Raw genomic sequence first — 19,366 nt, forward strand, 5'->3', positions numbered from 1 at the left:
GTGTAGAGATGTGAAACCGTAACGTTCATAGGTTGATTGTAAATGTGGCGTTCCTACCCAGCCAATAGCATTACTTCTTACGTATTGGTTACTTTGAAACTGATATCCAGCTCGACCAATCGCATATGTCCATGTATGGAAAATGGCTACCTGAACCGTATCCTGTAAACGTGAATACTGTAACAAATACATTTAATCCAATCTGCGCACCCCAATATTTGAAGATATTTTTATTAATAGAAAATTGGCTTTAATTTGCATTTTATGTATAAGAAATTAATCCTACATAATGACGTTCAGTACTCGTACACCAAAACTGAATAAGATAATCTTCACGTGCTGTTGGGTAGGCAACCCGCTTGCCAGAATTGTAACGTGCTTTGCTTACCTTCCCCTGATATGTAATCGGGTAGTTTTGCCTGTGTGTTGCATAGTGTGTGCTGCCTGGTATTAGTTGTATAGAGACATGTGCGAAATACGCGGCGATTAAAACAGGATGAATTTCAATTATATTTTGAAGGAAAAAGAAATATAACCAAAAAGGCTATATTTTAATTCGTTATATTGAAAGTTAGAAATTCGTTACAATGAAATATTTTAACACACATTAAATATGGAAAAGGGAAGGGGCCTAAAAATAATTTCGCTATTCTGAACATTTCGTTAAACTGGCATTCGTTATAATGGCATTTTACTGTAGGCTACTTGGTTTAGCTGATGGCTCGCCTAATCCTCTATGAGGGTTACGAGTTAAATAACTGTTTGATTCCATTTTAATTGTTTTTTTTTTTTTTACAATCTAAACTACAAAGGGTGAACTATATTGTTTTACACTTTATTTTTTTCTACCCAAATGAAGTACGAGGCATGTTTCTTAAGTAAGTACCGTTTTGATATTCCGCCGATGCAGCGCTGCGGTCGGCATTCTGTGCATGCGCGCTGTGTACCTGCATCTATTGGCAAGGCTGAGACGCCATTAAGGCAATAGTCACCCTTGTGTACGTTTCTTGGCAAGCATTTGAAATGGCCTCGCCTATCGAGAGTCCCGCCGACTGTGAAGTCCGGTCTGTTATTCGTTTCCTGAGTGCAAAAGGTTTGAAAGCTATCGATATTCATTGTGAGATCTGTGCAGTTTACGGACCAAACATTATGAGCGATGGAATGGTTAGGAAATGGGTTCGAGCATTTAAAGGTGGTCGCAAAGGTGTACATGATGAAGAACGGAGTGGGCGACCTTCAGTCATTAGTGAAGATTTGGTGCAGGCAGTTGACCGAGCAGTGAGAGAAAACAGACGCTTTACGATTACGTCATTATCTGACGTGTTTCCTCAAGTTTCTCAAGTGTTCTTTATGAAGTTGTGAGTGAACTATTAAATTACCAAAAGGTGTGCTCACGCTGGGTACCGAAAATGTTGACGGAGGAGCACAAAAGCAAATGTTTGGGCAGTGCTTTAACTTTCCTGGAGCGTTACCACGAGGAAGGTGATGATTTTTGAGTCAAATTGTAATGGGGGATGAAACCTGGCTGGCCTACATTACATCTGAATCAAAACAGCAGTCTATGGAATGGCGACATTCAACTTCACCCAAGAAAGTGAAGTTTAAGCAAAAAAATGTCAGCCCAGAAAATCATGTGTACCGTGTTTTGGGACAGAAAGGGGGTGTTACTGGTGGACTTTTTGCCCCGTGGTGTGACAATATAATCAATTCAGCAACGTATTGTGAGACCTTAAACAAATTGCGCTGCTCAATTCAGAACAAAAGGCGTGGCATGCTCAGTAAGGGCGTCGTTTAGGTTCATGACAATGCACACCCACGTGCGGTTCATTGAACCCAAGACCTCATCACATCATTTCGCTGGGAACACCTCGGTCATCCTCCATACAGTCCCGACCTTGTGCCCAGTGATTACCACTTGTTCCTGCATTTGAAGAAACATATGGCCAGCAAACATGAGCGTTTTACCAGCTATTTTCGTTGCAAGGCAGTATTTCTAAATTTAAAAAGACAATAAATGGTGAACACATGACCTTTAGGCCTACTTATAAAGTAAATATTGTCAGTTTTCATTACTCATTTATCACATAATTTGTTTCATCTCATTAACTCCTCTGATGAGGTTTACGTCAGGAAGGAGATTCGGTCGTATTATGCAATATTAATCAAAAGAACTTAATGACCAGTCATTTATTGCTTTGACGTGAGCAGTAGGCCTATCACACAATAAACCTGATAACGGCTTTCATTTGAATTATCATCGTCTTTTGCCGCCATCTTCCCTGCTACTGGCGTATCGACACTTCCATCTCATCAGCCATGCACTGCCATCGAGAGCATTCAAGATACTGTCTTTTTTGAAACTTTTAGAAAAAATTATTTCATTCCTGACTATAGTGTCCAAAAAGTGAGAATCTATTCGCAAATGGTTTCTGGAAATGGTGTCTATTATTCTCAGTTGGTGTATGTGTAGCAGGAGCCACCCCTTCTGAATAAAGCTGTGCTGTAGAAAGCGTAATAACAATAATGTACTACGGGTGATTGTTTGATCTGCCCTGTCAATATATTATTAATTTTTGAATAATTTATACGTACATGTTTCAGGAGCCTTAACTACCTTCGTCAGTGTATTTACATCAACATCTCCCTTACTCAAGTCTCAAGATACATCATCTTATCATATTAACATTAAGCATTGTCCAGTATAATGGATCTATCCAGGGTGATGATACATGTTGTAAGAGTGTAAAGGATAGGAGGAATGAGTGGACTATTCGAGAGTGTTTTTAAATATGTTCCATGTCTTACGTGTTAGGTTACAACAGGCATTATTATACAAAAAGCAAAATGTACATATAGTGGTCTAGAGTTGAGGTTATACAGAACAATGCTAAATGTTAATATGATACTTGGGTAAGGAAGATTTTGATGTAAATACACTGACGAAGGGAGTTAAGGCTCCCAAAACATGTATGTATAAATTATTCAAATATTAATAATATATTGACAGGGCGGAATAAAACAATCACCCATTGTACATTATTGTTATTACAAGTCAATACGGACCAATTAAGGACCGATATGGTCAAGTTTGTCGACTCTGTAGAAAGCGTGCCAACACACCAGCTGATAACTAGCATATGTTACGAGTTGTACTTCCAAATGTAATACAGTGAAACCTCATTAGTGCGTTCCTCATTAACACGTTTTCCTGCTTAGCATGTCGTAAATTTGAAGTCCCAATTCTTATCGTATTAAATCTATATTAAAAATACCTCACTTATCGTGTCATGAATTTTTGCTATTTCTGCTTAGTACGATCACATTTTTCCTAGACCTGAAAATGTTGCTGTATTTTTCATCCCTTCTGAAAGAAGGCAGGAGCCATCGCCATAGTTGCGTGATTACAGGAAAAGGCCTTCCTGAACTTCAAAGGATATGTTGCAAGCCGTTAGCCTCAGGAATGTTCAGTTTTGTTTCCTGGTTAGCAGCAGTGAGCCTGTTTGTGCTTTTATTCCACATTCCATTCAGGAGGTAGAAAGGTATTTTGTGTTGAGTGGTACAGTGAAGTGTAGCTAATATGTGTCGCATGATACTGTACCCTATATCTGGATTAGGAACATAATCGCATGAAACTGACTAGCGTGGTGCATATTTGTCTTGTGATAGCTTAGTTATGGATATGGAAATGATGTAAAATTCCTTAATAATGAAGTCAAAATTAAAATCTGTTAGAAAGTGGACAAGCATAAACGGGCAGAGGTCACGAATGTTGAAACTTGCATAGTCCTAGCTGCAATTAGAGGCATAGTCAGGTGCTTAGTATATTGACACTGGATGCTGAAAGCCATACCAACCTATAGTACGTATGGTATGATACAACTGTCCGAGATTGCCTAGCCGAGGCAGTAAAAATGTGTGCTTGGGTCACCCAAAACATCGTGGTGTGTTTCTCCTTCAGGAAGATGAAAATTTAGAGAACATATTTCTACTTCTGAAGATATATACGACCTTGAGGCTGTGACCAAAAAATGAGGCTAACCACTGTACTGCCAATGTTACGGATAATGAAAGCATTTCCCTTCCACTCCTCCAGAAGCCTGTACAGAGATGGCTTTGCTTTGCTTCACACAACCAGTGGCATTATTGCTGTAAGTCACTTGAATGTCTTTTCAAAAACAAAGCAAGCAAACAAACGCATGCACTCACCCCCCCCCCCCCCCCCACCTGAATAAAAATGATAAATGAAATGAAATGGTAGATCACTGGTTGAAGTTAAAGCTTCCCACTAATTTAAGACAAACTTTTAACATCAAAATGAGAAGGAAAATTACACAAAAGTTGAATTTTAAAAGGAAAAGAATGAATACTTACAAATGATACTGGTTGCTTTACGATGTAAATTCTCAAGAAACAGCTGGTTGTTTTGGCAGGCTAATCTGGCCATGGTTTGAACAGTCTTTAGGGAGACAGCAGCATCACACAGGATATTGGGCAAGGAACCAAGCCAGTCTCTGAATTTGGTGCACCTAAAAAACAAAATTTTGATCTTGTGAATGAACCAGTCAAGGCAGGATCATAGAAAAAGTTTGTTCTTTTGTTGTTGTCTTTCAGAAGCTATGCACAGGCTTATCAGTTCCATGTAACTTAGGGTTACCATACGCCTGAGTTTTCTCAGACATCTCCTAATTTTTTAAGGATCCAGAGATATCTCAAGGATTTTCTAAACTGCCAAGGTACTGTATTAAAATTCCACTTTTAAACATACACTTCCAGGAATCGTTATACAGTAAAACCATGTTAATTCGAACTCGTTGGGACTCAAAAATCGGACTTAAACACCTTTTTCCAAAAAGCATCTAAGAAAGTGCATTTAGAGTATTCAAATAATGCACTTGGATAACTCACTGACAAACACAACCTCTCGCAACAAAAGAAAGAAAGAAAGAAAGAAAGAAAGAAAGAAAGAAAGAAAGAAAGAAAGAAAGAAGAATTAAAAAAAAAAAAGCTTGATTCAAAGACGAGGAGGAATCTATGCTGGCTCCCAAGTGCAAGTGCTATATTCATTGGATTGCTGTACTGTATGCATTTTAGATGCCCTGTACTTGCACAGAAAGTACCCGATGCCCTTAAAACATCATGGCTAATCGAACTTTCCTATGACGAGGGGAGAGTCTTTCGCTTCCTTCTGCATGACAACACAGTACAGTCACTCTATCCTTGTACTATTTCCCACCATGGCACTTCTCTCGTACTTCAGAAATGTAAACACTTGCCGCGTCACAAAGTATTCTAAGACCCATTAATGCATGCAATCACCTTGATTCACAGTTTAAAGCTTTCAAATGCCATGGAATAAACTATTTCCGAAATGTATCCAACAAGGTGCATTTACAAAAAAATCACACGGTTCAGAGACGAGGATAAACTATGCTGGTTCCCCTGTGCAAATGCATTATTATTTTGAATTACCCTACCGTTTGCATTTTTAGATGCGTTGTACTTTCGCGGAAAGTGTCCAAAGCCCTTAAAACACTGTGGCTTATCAAACTTTCCTATGACCAGGGGAGGAATTCTCTCGCTTCCGTGTGCATTGCAACACTGTACAATGACCCCCCACCCCCTTGTACGATGTCTCAGCAGGCACTTTCTCCTTTTGGGCTTGGCATTAAAAGAAAGCAATGCAGTTTCATCAGCAATGACAATAGTGTTCGGTGCCTATGAATTGATTATATGAGCCACGCTTTTTCGTCAACTGTCGGCATCGCCAGTGTTCGCGGATTCTGTTTCTCTGCACATTGCCAGCTGTGTGATATTACGGCGTTGCTAAAACGTATACAAAAGAATTCCGATTTCATTTGAACTTAGCAATTATGAAGCACACTGTAGACAGACCAAAGTGTGTGAAAGTGCAGAAAGCTACCCCTGCACATTCTGGAAGACGCGTTCCATCATGACACGGATAAATTTTGAATTTAAATTATTCTGTAACATACTATTGGTAAAGGCAGTTTTGTATTAAAAGTCTGAATTTTAGTAATGGGGCTGACATTGTACAGTACTTCGAATTACGAATTATCCATATTTCGAATTAAACAATTTAAATGACATGCAAAACTGCATCTCATGTTTCCGGGAACGAGAGCTTCTTCGAATTAGGTGGGATTTTGAATTACGCGATTTCGAATAATCAAGGTTCTACTGTAATCGTTAAATCCATACTAAGATAAATATGATTTAAGCCCACAATGCAAATTCTGAGATAATTTTTTTCTTTAACCTTCTGCGGTCCATTGTTGAAGTCAGCTTGAAACTGATTATAAACAGTTTAAGTCCTATGTCGGACTTGGTCCAACCTAACTTGAAGGTTAGTTTTCTCATATATTTGCGAGAAAATGACAGACACGCTTTACCTCATTATCAAAACTGTTGCCGCGTTGTGCTGACCATAATAATAATAATAATAATAATAATAAGAAGAAGAAGAAGAAGAAGAAGAAGAAGAAGAAATTAATGCAATTTAAGAAAATATAAAATTAAACACCAAATCCGGGGTTACTAAAATCCAAAACTTGCAAGCATATTCAACTCCAACTAAGGAAAGATGTGGAAGCGGAAGGAACCCTAACGAGGCCATGGGATCGTATGGCATTGTGGGGAAACGGAAACTCGCGAAGATTCCCTTTAACTCAACATTTGAATAATTAACAAACAAAAGAATAAAAAACCAAATGAATAAAATAAAAAAACAAGAAATCTAGTATATGAAAATTAAAGACAGTGAAGTTAAATACCACTTGAAACAGGACAGAAAAAGTTAAATCTACATTAGTTACAGAATACTGGACAAGGAAAGATAATTGCCTCCAAATTGGCAAATGTGTGTCACGAAAAAACTCCAATGAGCTAAATGAAAATTTACTGAAGCACTAAAGTTACCTTAAATAAGATAAAAGCCGAAACACAAGTATGAATAGTGCTACCCCTGAAGAGTCGAGCCCCAAAAAGGGACGGACGCTAAGCGTGTCCAGCCGCTGAGCAGTTCAGTAACAAAGACGTCTGCTCTCTTCGCTGGTCAGAAATAAAAGACGTGGACCACAAGCTTGGCTCTGGCGAAGACACCAGAAGCCAGAAATCAGGCTATCAGGAGATAACTAATTAGGGCATGGGAATACACTCGCAGCTCTCACATTCACCAATTGAAAAGGTCGTTATTCCGACCAATGAAAATAAACTTTGAATTTAATTCCGTAAGTTCTCGAATGTTGCTGATGCAATTCAAATTGCATCATCTAAGCTACACATGGCAGTACACACTGTCTCACAATTTAATATCTTAAAGTCTACAAATGCTAGTTACAATAAACCATTGGTACAACCACAACTGCATGAAAATTTAAATACCAAGATTTCCTTGAACATAATTCTTCCATTGCTCATTTACAGTTCCAAATAATAAATAAATAATTTTCTTCACCAGTCCAGAAACATAAAATGGTAAAAACAACATATTAAGATTTTACTATATTGATCATTTTCAAAAGTGAAAGAGTTAAAAAGTCTTTTTCTTACAACCGATCACATCCTACCCCTGCTTATCTTCGAGCAAAGCTCGAAATTAAAACCTAAAATTTTGCATCAAGATCTTCAGAAAATTTAGTCATTAAATGTTTATGTTTTTTTTTTTTTTTTCATGGATAAAAGTATCATTCTAATTAAGATTTTAAAAACTTTATACAAATAATTTTCTTAACAGTTCTTGAGAATGTTTACTGCACACGGCGGTCCCAACATTTGTCACCTCCTCCCACACTTGAACATTAAACCGAGGCTCAATTAAAGAAACTTTACACCACGCCACACTTCCATCTCGACACTGCCACCAGCCCACTCCCATATATATTCAGTCCAACCATGGCGATGGAAACCTTTGGGCCAGATCACCCATCTAGTGACTGATGTAATCAAGCTGTGAAGTGTGGCGCAGTATAGCACTACCGCCGCCACCAAGAACGATTGTCCACTTGATCCAGTATCGGCTGGTAACCACCAAAAATCAGTGTGCCCTCCACCCACCCAGGCACAGTAGGTTCTCTGTCAGATGGACCCAGTTACCGCTGCCACTGTAATATAAACAAATCCGCAGCAGAAATAAGAATATTTGATGCCAGTCCATCGCCTGACCATCCCGAAAGAGCTTGAAGGAACCTGAAGAGAACTAAAGATTTTAAGGGTGGATTTTCTATTTTACATTAATGTTGACTTAGAGTCGCCCAACTGGTGGCTCCACACAACTACATGGGGAGATCCACTTCCACACTATGAACTTCGGATTTCAGACACACACACCCCCAGCCCCCCACTTCACGGCAAGCACTATTTATAAATTTTCAAAAGGTAAGCAACTAGAAAAGAAAGGAAAATCTACTAGAGTTTATCTTAGACCCACAAAATTACAGTACAAAATCAGGATGTTACATAACCCAAAATTTAAGGAAAGACATTTACCCGAATTTTTTTAAAAAACATGTTACTGAGGACACAGCATAAACACATTACAATTCACCCAATGCCACTACACAAAATTAACTACCCAACAATCAAGCACAACAGGTATGACAGGTCAGCAAAAAGAGAAAACATCCTATTGGTAATAAATTACCCAAACTAGACGTTCATTGACTGAAGTACTACACACATACAATTTTTTTACCTTTAGGGCACATAAATGTACTATCCATATCCTCATTGAAATTTAATTTTAAATTGCCAGCCTGGTGCATTTTTAATTACCAGGGATAAAGAAAAAAACAAAAAAAAACAAAAAAACAAAAAAACAAATGGGAGGTTAAATTTTGAATGTTGCTAGTGGATCCAAACCAGGGTAAAGTTACAATTTATTAGTTTAGCTTCCAACATTGCTCGCATTATCCTTAGAAGGACAAGTCACCGAAATGAGGTTAGTAAGTCACCATCTACTTCATCATACCAAATACATCACTAAGATTTTTGCAAACAAAACTCACATAATATTACACGTGTCAGTCCCTACAGAGATCACGTTAAAATTTACCGTTAAGAGAAATATCCAAAAGAAAATAAAATAATGCAGGAGTGCAACATACTGAAATCCAACTCACTGATACAAGAAATAAAAAGGTACAAGTAACACCTTCATACCAAGAAATATTAGATTACAGCATGACACACCAGACCTATCTGTCCTCCAACACATGACAATACAAGAACACAATACACACAAAACACAAGTGCGATGACCCTTGAATCAAACAATAACAACAAAAGAAAAAAGCACAACATGACCTTCAATACAACAAGAGACTATATTGGGACTAGAATCGTACTCCCAGGAGAGGAGCAACCTCTCAGCACCTTAAGTCCTAAGCCTCAGTTCTCCACAAATGACATCCAGCATATTTACAATATATACAAATATGGATGGACAGATATGACAAGGCTACCAAATTTAGAAAACTTACTCAGCTCACAGGACCCCATAATCAACCGAACTGGGTAAATGAATTTAGAAGACACCAACCAGAAACAGATGAAAATAAACACCAAGAAAATGAAATAAAGAAAGAGTAATTAAAAGTACAGTAGAAGTCTGTTATAGTGAGAATTCATAACAGTGAAAAATTTACAGGCGTCAAATCGAAAGGCCTGCATATGTTAAAAATTAAATATTTGAAAAGGAGGTTCAACCTATTCAATACTTAAAAGAAAGAAATGCAGTAATCACATTCCTATTTAAATGGGACCGGTTTCGACCTTAGTCCAGGTCATCATCAGCCGTAAAAACATGTACAATGTTTATGAATATTGGAGGTCAGTTTCACACTCTGATAGGCACAAAGACACGACACCACATTCTGTCACAACACTATCAACTAATATACGAAGATCAAAAAATTTGAAGTCGCAGACGAATAGATTTGTAGTAGAAAGCCGCCAGCTCCTGGTGATCAGCGCGGCACATTCTTTCTTTTAAGTATTGAATAGGTTGAACCTCCTTTTCAAATATTTAATTTTTAACATCAATAATTTCAATACGGAACAATGAAATTTTTATCTTTAAAGGCCTGCATATGGCGAGCCAAACATGTCCTCGGACACTCCCAGCACTAAAAGCCATACGCCGTTGTTATTATTATTATTATTATTATTATTATTATTTGATAGTAGTGGTTCTGATGATTTTTTGTCTCAAAGGGACGCTACTCATCACCGAGAGGACAATAAAACAAAGGACGTTCGGACAGGAAAGTGAAGAGTGGTGTAGATATTTTTTCTGAGGAACCAATCCAAGGAACCCAGGACTCCATCACAACAAATACTTCTGAAAGTACCAAACAATGAAAAAATATTGGTACAAATATTATTGAGTGACAATGTAAAATTTTGCACAGGTATAGTTTCAAATGGTTAATTGTATAAAATAAATATATGTGTACCTTTTCTCATATTAATGTCATTTAAAATTGGACCTATAGGGAATGCAAGTCAAAATTTAATTAAACACCATTAGGATTAACAGAACTGGAGGGCTCAGTGCCACAGGTGACTAAGCACCATCTGCCACATTTTGAGTAAATGGATAAAGTCAACAAAGATTTAAAATTATAGCAGCTTTCAAAATCATTTATTGAAGCACCTGGACAGTGAGAAAAGTATCCACTTTCACAATGAAAAGTATTACAAATTACAAGTAATGAACTTCATTCCAGTTCCATATTGACTTTAAATATCTAAGATAAAATTCTAAAAGAATTTAATTGTACAAAGTCCACCTGTTAAATACAAGTTTGCCACTTGATAAATGGTCTGTCGGAAAAGCTACATAGGACATGTTTTGACCTAGCCTAGAGGTCATCATCAGCAAAAAAAAAAAAGTTGCTACAGTCAACAAATGCAGTAGCAATCTATCTTTAAGATGTTCATAGCTTCAATCTTGGACGAATAACTCAAATTTTGTGCAGTGAACATGTGACTTCCAGGCTATAGAGCTATAAATTGTACATGTGAACAGTCTACACTATTCTTTAACAATCTTATAAATGTATTTGAGTTATACTAGTTATTTTCGTTCAAAGGTAAAATTTCTAAATGTAAAAAGACAATAATTGGCAAACACGACTTTTAGGCCTACACATAAAGTACATATAGTCAGTTTTAGTTACTCATATCACGTCATTTGTTTCATCTCATTAATTCCTCTGATGAGGTTGATGTCAGGAAGGGCATACGGTCGTAAAAACTTGCTATGAACATTCGTCTCACATCAAACTCGATCCCATAGAGAAAACGGGTACGGAAGGCAAAACATGTTTGCACACTTCATTGGAGGTTTGAAATACGAGAAAACTAGAAATCAATTTATTAAAAAAAAATATTTAGGAACGTTTAAGCCCCGATTACATTAATATACTCTAATGCGTTAAAGTTTAAATTGAGCACCACAAAGCGAATTAAGTAGATGTCCTTCGATACGTTATGATAGGGCGGCAGGGCAAATGGTGCAAACTCACATAACATTTTCATTCTACTCTACGGGTGGTATTGAAGTGTATGACAAGATTCATCTTCAAAGCATTAGGCGTGAAAGACCTTCGATTATCACTTAACACATTCTTGTAAGAAGAGAAGCTCCTTTCTACGTCGCAAGACGTTATTGGTGCATATTTAAATAACGTGACTTGTATTTATCACGTGATATATCACTGCTGTCGAGCATGCACTCACATCTTGAAATGTACTGGTACCGTCTCGTCTAAGAACATAATTTATCTCGCACACACAGCGAAAACCGTTATTTCGATTATGCACGTTTTGAAGTTTCCGTTTTACACTGACGCCAACTATTCCATGTGATCGTTGTGGTGAAAGTTCAACACTTCTCACAATTTCAATATCTTAAATTAGCCAAAATAGGCATTTAAATAGGCACTAAAGTGTAAAATAGGCAACAAAATAGGCATGAAAAAATACTTATAATTTAATAACACACTCAATTGCTATAAAAGGAATTGTCCGGCTCCATGGCTAAATGGTTAGTGTGCTGGCCTTTGGTCACAGGGGTCTTGGGTTCGCTTCCTGGCAGGGCCGGGAATTTTAACAATCATTGGTTAATTTCTCTGGGATGGGGGCTGGGTGTATGTGTCGTCTCCATCCTCATCACGATGTGCAGGTCGCCTACGGGAGTTAAATCAAAAGACCTGCACCTGGCGAGCCGACCATGCCCTCGGAAACTCCCAGCACTAAAAGCCATACGCCATTTCATTTCAAAGGAATTTACAAGCAACATTTCAATGTTTTCCAGTAACAATCTTGTTCTCCTCTCATGCATAATGTTTTTGTACTGAGAGAAAGATTTCTTCAACATCACATGAAGTGATTGGACAAAACTTCAATGAAGTCACTTCATCTGGTTTTATTTCGCTGACAGCGGATGCCTTCCCAGAGGTTCGGTCGAAACTTCCCCTGACTTCCTTCACAATCCTAAATGACTCCACCAGGGGCATGCCACTCTTCTCCAACTTTGTGATTGCTCCCGGCAGCTTGTTGAAATTTGAAGATGCTCCGGTTTATGCAGAGGCATATTAGCTCCCAACATTGCAGTGCATAGGTCAGAAGAAAATGGTTGTTGGTCGCTGCCCAATGTGGACTGGTAGAAAGTCTGCATTGATACGGATTTTTGTTCTCGTATCAGATGCATTGCAGCATTCCTAAGTTGATCTTTGTGGTATTTTTCTCACATTTGATCTGAAAAATAATTAAATTGACATAAATTACATTGTCACTATATCTTAAATTTCTACTGTTTGACTAATTGGCAATAATGCTTAGTATATATCATAAAAAAAGACTATTAGAGATGATGTTTCTAGAAGAACAAAACTTTAAAGTAGGAACAAGGGAATTTAGGCCTCAATTTAGTCCTCAACGATTTTCAGTTATAATTTGGCAGTATCGTGTAGAGTTCACCAAGTGAAAAATATAATAAAAAAGACGTGAAACGATACTGGAGTAGCATAGAGGAGAGATCCGTCCTTTATGCTTGCCAAGGACCCACCAAGCTGGCCCTTGCAGTATGAAAAGAATGAAGACGGAGGCACTATAAATCTCAGATTTGTGAACATTTTGTTTCTATTCGCCAGCTTTGGTCAGCCGGGTCAGCTGTCATGAAGACTATTTGCTGTTGCCTACAATAGATCCTGCATCATGTGTGCCCACAAGGCCTCCAACCTCGTTGAAAATTAAATACCGCGTAATATGAAATTGTCGTGACATGCGCGCATACCTTAATTTTTGTCGCAATTTAGCAAGACCCTAGAGGAGATGCTAGAGGCTTGTTAACCTGGGAGCTTACAACCCTCAGACTCTATTTGCTTCCCCCCCACCAAACACAACGGTTACTAACCGGACCTGACTAATCCAGACCTACGGTCTTTTCGCTGGCCTGGTCTTGTAAAGATAGTCTTGGCAACCTTGTAAAACACGCTGTGGCGGCGTCCTAGCCAGGCTACATTGAATTTGCAACCTGTGTTTTGCGAAGGCTTAACGGAAGTGTAATCAAATTCATGATTTTTTAAAGGGAGTTTTAAATATTGCATTTTAGTTGTAAAACTCTATTTTCATAGGAAATGAATCACAGTTCAAAATACCGATTTAATGTTCAGCCATTCTGTGACAAGAGACCACCAGCATTCTAACTCCTCGTTCAGTAATTTAATGATTATTTACATTTTAGCAATATGAATCATTGAAAGTTCACGACTAATACAGCATTGCAATAAAACAACTTGCCACAATACTTAAATTAATAGCCTTATATATGCTACGATGAAATGCGATCATAGTTCTCAATCACAAAAAATATAAAAGGAACAAACAAACTTACCTCCTTACAGCAAGCTTGACAGACTACCCTTCCATCAGTAGTGAAAATGGGATCCACTGTGATCCTCTGCTTCAGCCAGTAGGACTTCAACAATTTTTATTTGGGCATTGCCACAAACACTCTTCTTCTCCTTCCACTTCACAATAAATCACAACACGTTCTGAACATAAGGCGTATGCGTACAACAGTTCGTATCGAAAGGGAGGCACAGGGTGTATGGGTTGTGCAACATAGTTAGACGTTGATTGGTTCTCGCATATGTCTTAGGAAGTTGGAGGGGTTGAAGGCTTCGAGGTAAAATTGTTCCTTGTTTCTCCTGATGGAAATTTCCCTAGAACTATTTCTGGCTGCTTCTGAGAATTTCCATTTTTGTTCGTGGGGTAAACAGATAATGAGAACACAGAAGATAATTTTGTCGAGCACACTAGCTATAGTATAATGCACTGGAAGAAAATCTGCTTCTTGAAAAAGCTAATTGCTTTACGTCACACCGACACAGTTTTGAAAAAGCAGTCAAAAGGCATCAAATAGGCAATTATACTCCAAATAGGCACAAACCCCTGAAATAGGCATTTATAGGCACAATAAAACCAACAAAATATAGCTAAAAAGACCCTAAGATGGATTTATATCTCAAAAGCCTATGTTTGTGAACACAGGAATAAAATAGGCAAATAGGCAAATTCCCGTCTCTAATGATAATGTATATTTAATTTCGCCCAACGCAAAAAATAAAGTATCGATTAGGTGGTTCTTTAATTATACTTGTTGATCCTTGGTCTCAGTCGATCATATGGGGTTGGATTAAGTAATCTTGAGCAATCTATTACCTCATCTTCTTAGAACTCTTCCATGACGTCAAGCTCGTTCATGAAATAATAACATATAATTAGTATACGAAAATACATTCTGATGGTGTTCATTGAGTCTTAATTGATTTATTATTAGCCTCTATGACTTGCTTTGGTTTCTAACTTTCAGATAATTAACCTTCCAAGCATTTGTAATATATAATGAGGTTTATGTGGATTGAATTTGTCTTCTGTGTTATAGCAAATATTAAAGTGTAATTTAAATCTTCTCTTCTTTTGGTGAGTTGCCTGGCTTTACATGCAGCGCTCTGGTCTTCTCCAGGTCTTGTTTAGTAGTTTTTGATGAAAATCAGAGTGGTCCCTTCTTATTTTTCTTTATCCTTTGATATTTTACTTAAATATTATTAATAGGGCTCGGATGTTTAGGAAAAGTCATATTTTTTCTTTGTCTCTATTTCTTTGCCTGATTTGATTTTGCTACAAATCAGGTGATTATCATCACAATTAAGTGATTTTTATTTGTCATATAAATGCATATTTTGGCTATTTTAGTCATAAGGTCATATTTTGAGCTATTTTCGTAGAAACGTCATATTCCAATGGTTTGGCAACAGCTGTAGCTATGCAAGATTATCGTCAACTTTCCGAATGAGAACTAGTATTCACAAAACTACTTTTTCCGTATCACATCTGTAGTTAATACAAGCGGAATACTCCGCCTCTTCTATCAAGATTGAGCAGGAATGGTTTTCGAACAGTTTGTCAGAAAGTCCGGCATATACTAAGTCGAACTTTTGAATTACATCCAGTGCAATTGCTCATTTAGAAGCTGCTAGCTTAGAAATTCATGCAAGTATTGAAATTGTGAGAAGTGTTGAACTTTCACCACAACGATCACATGGAATAGTTGGCGTCAGTGTAAAACGGAAACTTCAAAATGTGCATAATCGAAATAACGGTTTTCGCTGTGTGTGCGAGATAAATTATGTTCTTAGACGAGACGGTACCAGTACATTTCAAGATGTGAGTGCATGCTCGACAGCAGTGATATATCACGTGATAAATACAAGTCACGTTATTTAAATATGCACCAATAATGTCTTGCGACGTAGAAAGGAGCTTCTCTTCTTACAAGAATGTGTTAAGTGATAATCGAAGGTCTTTCACGCCTGATGCTTTGAAGATGAATCTTGTCATACACTTCAATACCACCCGTAGAGTAGAATGAAAAAGTTATGTGAGTTTGCACCATTTGCCCTGCCGCCCTACCATAATGTATCGAAGGACATCTACTTAATTCGCTTCGTGGTGCTCAATTTAAACTTTAACGCATTAGAGTATATTAATGTAATCGGGGCTTAAACGTTCCTAAATATTTTTTTTTAATAAATTGATTTCTAGTTTTCTCGTATTTCAAACCTCCAATGAAGTGTGCAAACATGTTTTGCCTTCAAAAATGTTGTGTAATCAGATAATCTTAGCAAACTTAATACTTTGTAGGTATGTATTCAGAAATGTTTGATAAGTGAATTGAGGACAATAGACTGTGAATAACTGCTAAACATGTATATTCAGAAAATTAATATGAGAGTAAGAATAAAGAATTTAGTTAACAAATATATATCAAAAGAATGGCCATTTCGATTTATAACTTATTTTAAAATGGCCATATTTAGATTAATGGTTTTCGGGTCATATTTTGTAATTTTTATGTCATATTAAGTCACTTTTGAGGTCATATTTGCTTGCTTATTTAGGCTATTTTTACGTCTTAAACATCCGAGTTCTAATTATTAATCTTCTGGATGAGTCTTCTTCTCTCCTTGCGAAGTTTTATTACGATATTTTCGGCACTTGGCTTATCTGTGTCTCTTTCCTGGAATTGCCAATTTAGAAGTTTAAAAAAAAATTGTTTTATTGTCTCAATAATCAAGGTCCTATTTCGTGGTCTTTTACATGGCCATCGCGATTCTATGCATTCTGCCATTGTGTCAATCTGGATTTCAGTGATGTTATAAGTTAATTTACTCTTTTTAACTTTGTTACCGGCACTTGCATTTTACTTCAATCTCATTAAATTTCCATCTTAGGGATAGCATAATGGTACAATACAGATCAATCATAATGACATTTATATCTTGTAATAAGTATGGTACCGGGAATCGAACTCAGTCTCCCAAGAACGGCAGCTAATTGTGCTAACCATTACGCTGGCAAACAGTCTTAACTAGTGATGGACAGTCTGAGACGAGGTCTCGAGATTTGTAGGGATTTCTTGAGACTAGCGCAGGCATTATTTCTCGCGAGAAATTTTGAGCGATCTCGAGAGGGTTGTCCCCGCTTTGTGCGGCGAGCAGCGTGTCGTACGTCTACAGGTAGTTGGAGCTGAATGTTGTTTGTGCTGAATATGCGAATAGCCAACCACGGACCTTCTCCATTTCGTAAATACGTGTCAACAAGCGACTAGGACGTTCATTTCTACCGAGGTCTATTTTGACACAGTATTCTGGCATTGTATGCACTGGTAGGTACCAGTGGCGTTTGTTTCATCATTTCAGATTGCTTTGTGCTTTGTTAAAGAAAGCAATGAGTCTACACCAGCTGATGTATTGTTGATTAAACGGTGGTGCGACATAGCTGCACCAACAAAATTCAGAAGAAAAATCACTGATTTTATACAATGAGTGACATTATGTAATAATCCCCGCATATTAAAAAAAAAAAATTTGAGGCACGAAATTGGGGTGCAGGTTTTATTTGCATCAAGGTTGCCAACATGCTCCTGGCTCACCTAGTTTTCAATGCTGAGTGTACAGTTATGCTTTGTGCAACCATAGATGCAAGCTGCTTTAGGTTGCACTGACACAGATAGGTCTTACTGCGACGATGGGGCAGGAAAGGGCTAAGAGTGGGAAGGAAGCGGCCGTGGTCTTAATTGAAGTACATCCCCAGCATTTGCCTGGTGTGAAAATGGGAAACCACGGAAAACCATCTTCAGGGCTGCCGACAGTGGGGTTCGAACCTACTATCTCCCGGATACTGGCCGCACTTAAGCGACTGCAGCTATTGAGGCTGATGACCTTCGATGTTAGGCCCCTTAAAACAACAAGCATCATCACCATCAGCAACCGTAGATGGAAGAAAACTGTCCCCATAGGTCATATTTAAACGGAAAACAATTCAGACTTTTAATTCTAAACTGACTTAACATTTTTTTTAAATAGTACCGTATTTTACAGAGTAATTTAAATACAAAATTTCTCCGCGTCATGATAGAACGTGTCTTCCGGAACGTGCAAGGGTAGCTTTCTGCACTTTCACTCACTTCGGTGTGTCTATAGTGTGTTTCATAGTTGAAAATAGAGTGAAATTGTAATTCTTTTGTATTCAGCATTTTAAGGAACACCGCAATATCATGTAGCAAGCAGTACGCGGAAAAGCAGAATCCGTGAAAACTGGCGAGGATTGGCATTTGTGAATTACAAGATAGCTGTTAATTCAAAGTCACGTAATTGGAAGTCCGATTTCTATATTACAAAGACTTCGTATTAACAAAACTAACATCAGATTTCGCCGGTGTGTCTATTTCAAGTGTTTACATTCCGAATTATCCACCACTGGTCGTGTTACTGTCCAGTAAGTGTTTACGCACTGCATTACTATACAGCACGTATACACTCGTTCCAAGTCGTAGGAATCTCTTCCTGTAGCTCACTGACGTATTTCGCACGTTCACCGCCTTTATGATTGCTTCTGCTGGTTATCTACGAGCAAAACTTTCCGGAAAGATGTGCAGTAGCACGGCATATCGAAAAAGCAGTGGCAACACAAAGTGAGACAGCTGGAAACTGGCTTATATTGATATCAACATTTCTTCAGCTTGCTTGTGTAAAGAACGCCACGAAAGAAATGGAAAAGCTTAAGAAAATATCAAGAACTCCTAACTGGGATAGTACGGAAAACATAAGCAATTGTATTTGAATCAGTGTGTTGGATAGGGTACACATTCCAAAATTCTTACTTTTCAGGAGAAAGGATAAACCGTCTTGTAGCTAAAAGAAAGGTTTGATCAAAAAAGTTTCTGTTAGGCATTTATACATCATATATCTGCGTATTCAACTACAAAGTATGGAAATCATATTACGTACGGTTTTCAAGTTATACCATTTTTTATGTCAAGGAATATGTCCCTTCTTATACTCAAATTTGAGAAAGATCTTTGTAGAGGCAGATAATGTATAACAAACTCGTAATTTCAAAAGTCTATTAAGCAGTAACACATTATTACTCAAAAATTCGCCCAACCATAATTTCTTTTATAGTTATTCATTGTCATTCCGTCTCTTTAAAAGTGTTTTACTTTACGAAGATATCTAGCCTCCATAACCCCTAAATGGTGTAAGTCTTCTATGTTTAAAATATTGTGAAGATCATCAACGTTATTGTCTATTCCTTCAATGTTGAATGGATAATCCAAACATTTCACCATGATTATATTACTGCAGACAGTAAATACCACAAAAATAAACTGCTCACTCATTTCTTTTTCCGCTACTCGCTGCTATACAACGCTTATACAAGGGTCCTGGTCTGTATGAGCAATTCAATGAATAACTATAACAGATGTATACATAAG

General features: G+C 37.5%; 1 protein-coding gene across 2 annotated transcripts in view; it reads right to left on the reverse strand.

The window, feature by feature from the left end:
- The window catches only part of LOC136857340 (testis-expressed protein 10 homolog), a 165,194-nt gene that overhangs the window by 31,797 nt on the left and 114,031 nt on the right, over positions 1–19,366 (reverse strand). For both annotated transcript variants that reach the window (XM_068225147.1, XM_067135947.2), the window contains one exon: positions 4,372–4,526. In XM_068225147.1, coding sequence (XP_068081248.1) covers positions 4,372–4,526 — 155 coding nt within the window. The remainder of the gene's footprint in view (positions 1–4,371; positions 4,527–19,366) is intronic.

The sequence above is a fragment of the Anabrus simplex genome, chromosome 1 (assembly GCF_040414725.1).
Source record: "Anabrus simplex isolate iqAnaSimp1 chromosome 1, ASM4041472v1, whole genome shotgun sequence".
Classification (NCBI taxonomy): Eukaryota; Metazoa; Arthropoda; class Insecta; order Orthoptera; family Tettigoniidae; genus Anabrus; species Anabrus simplex.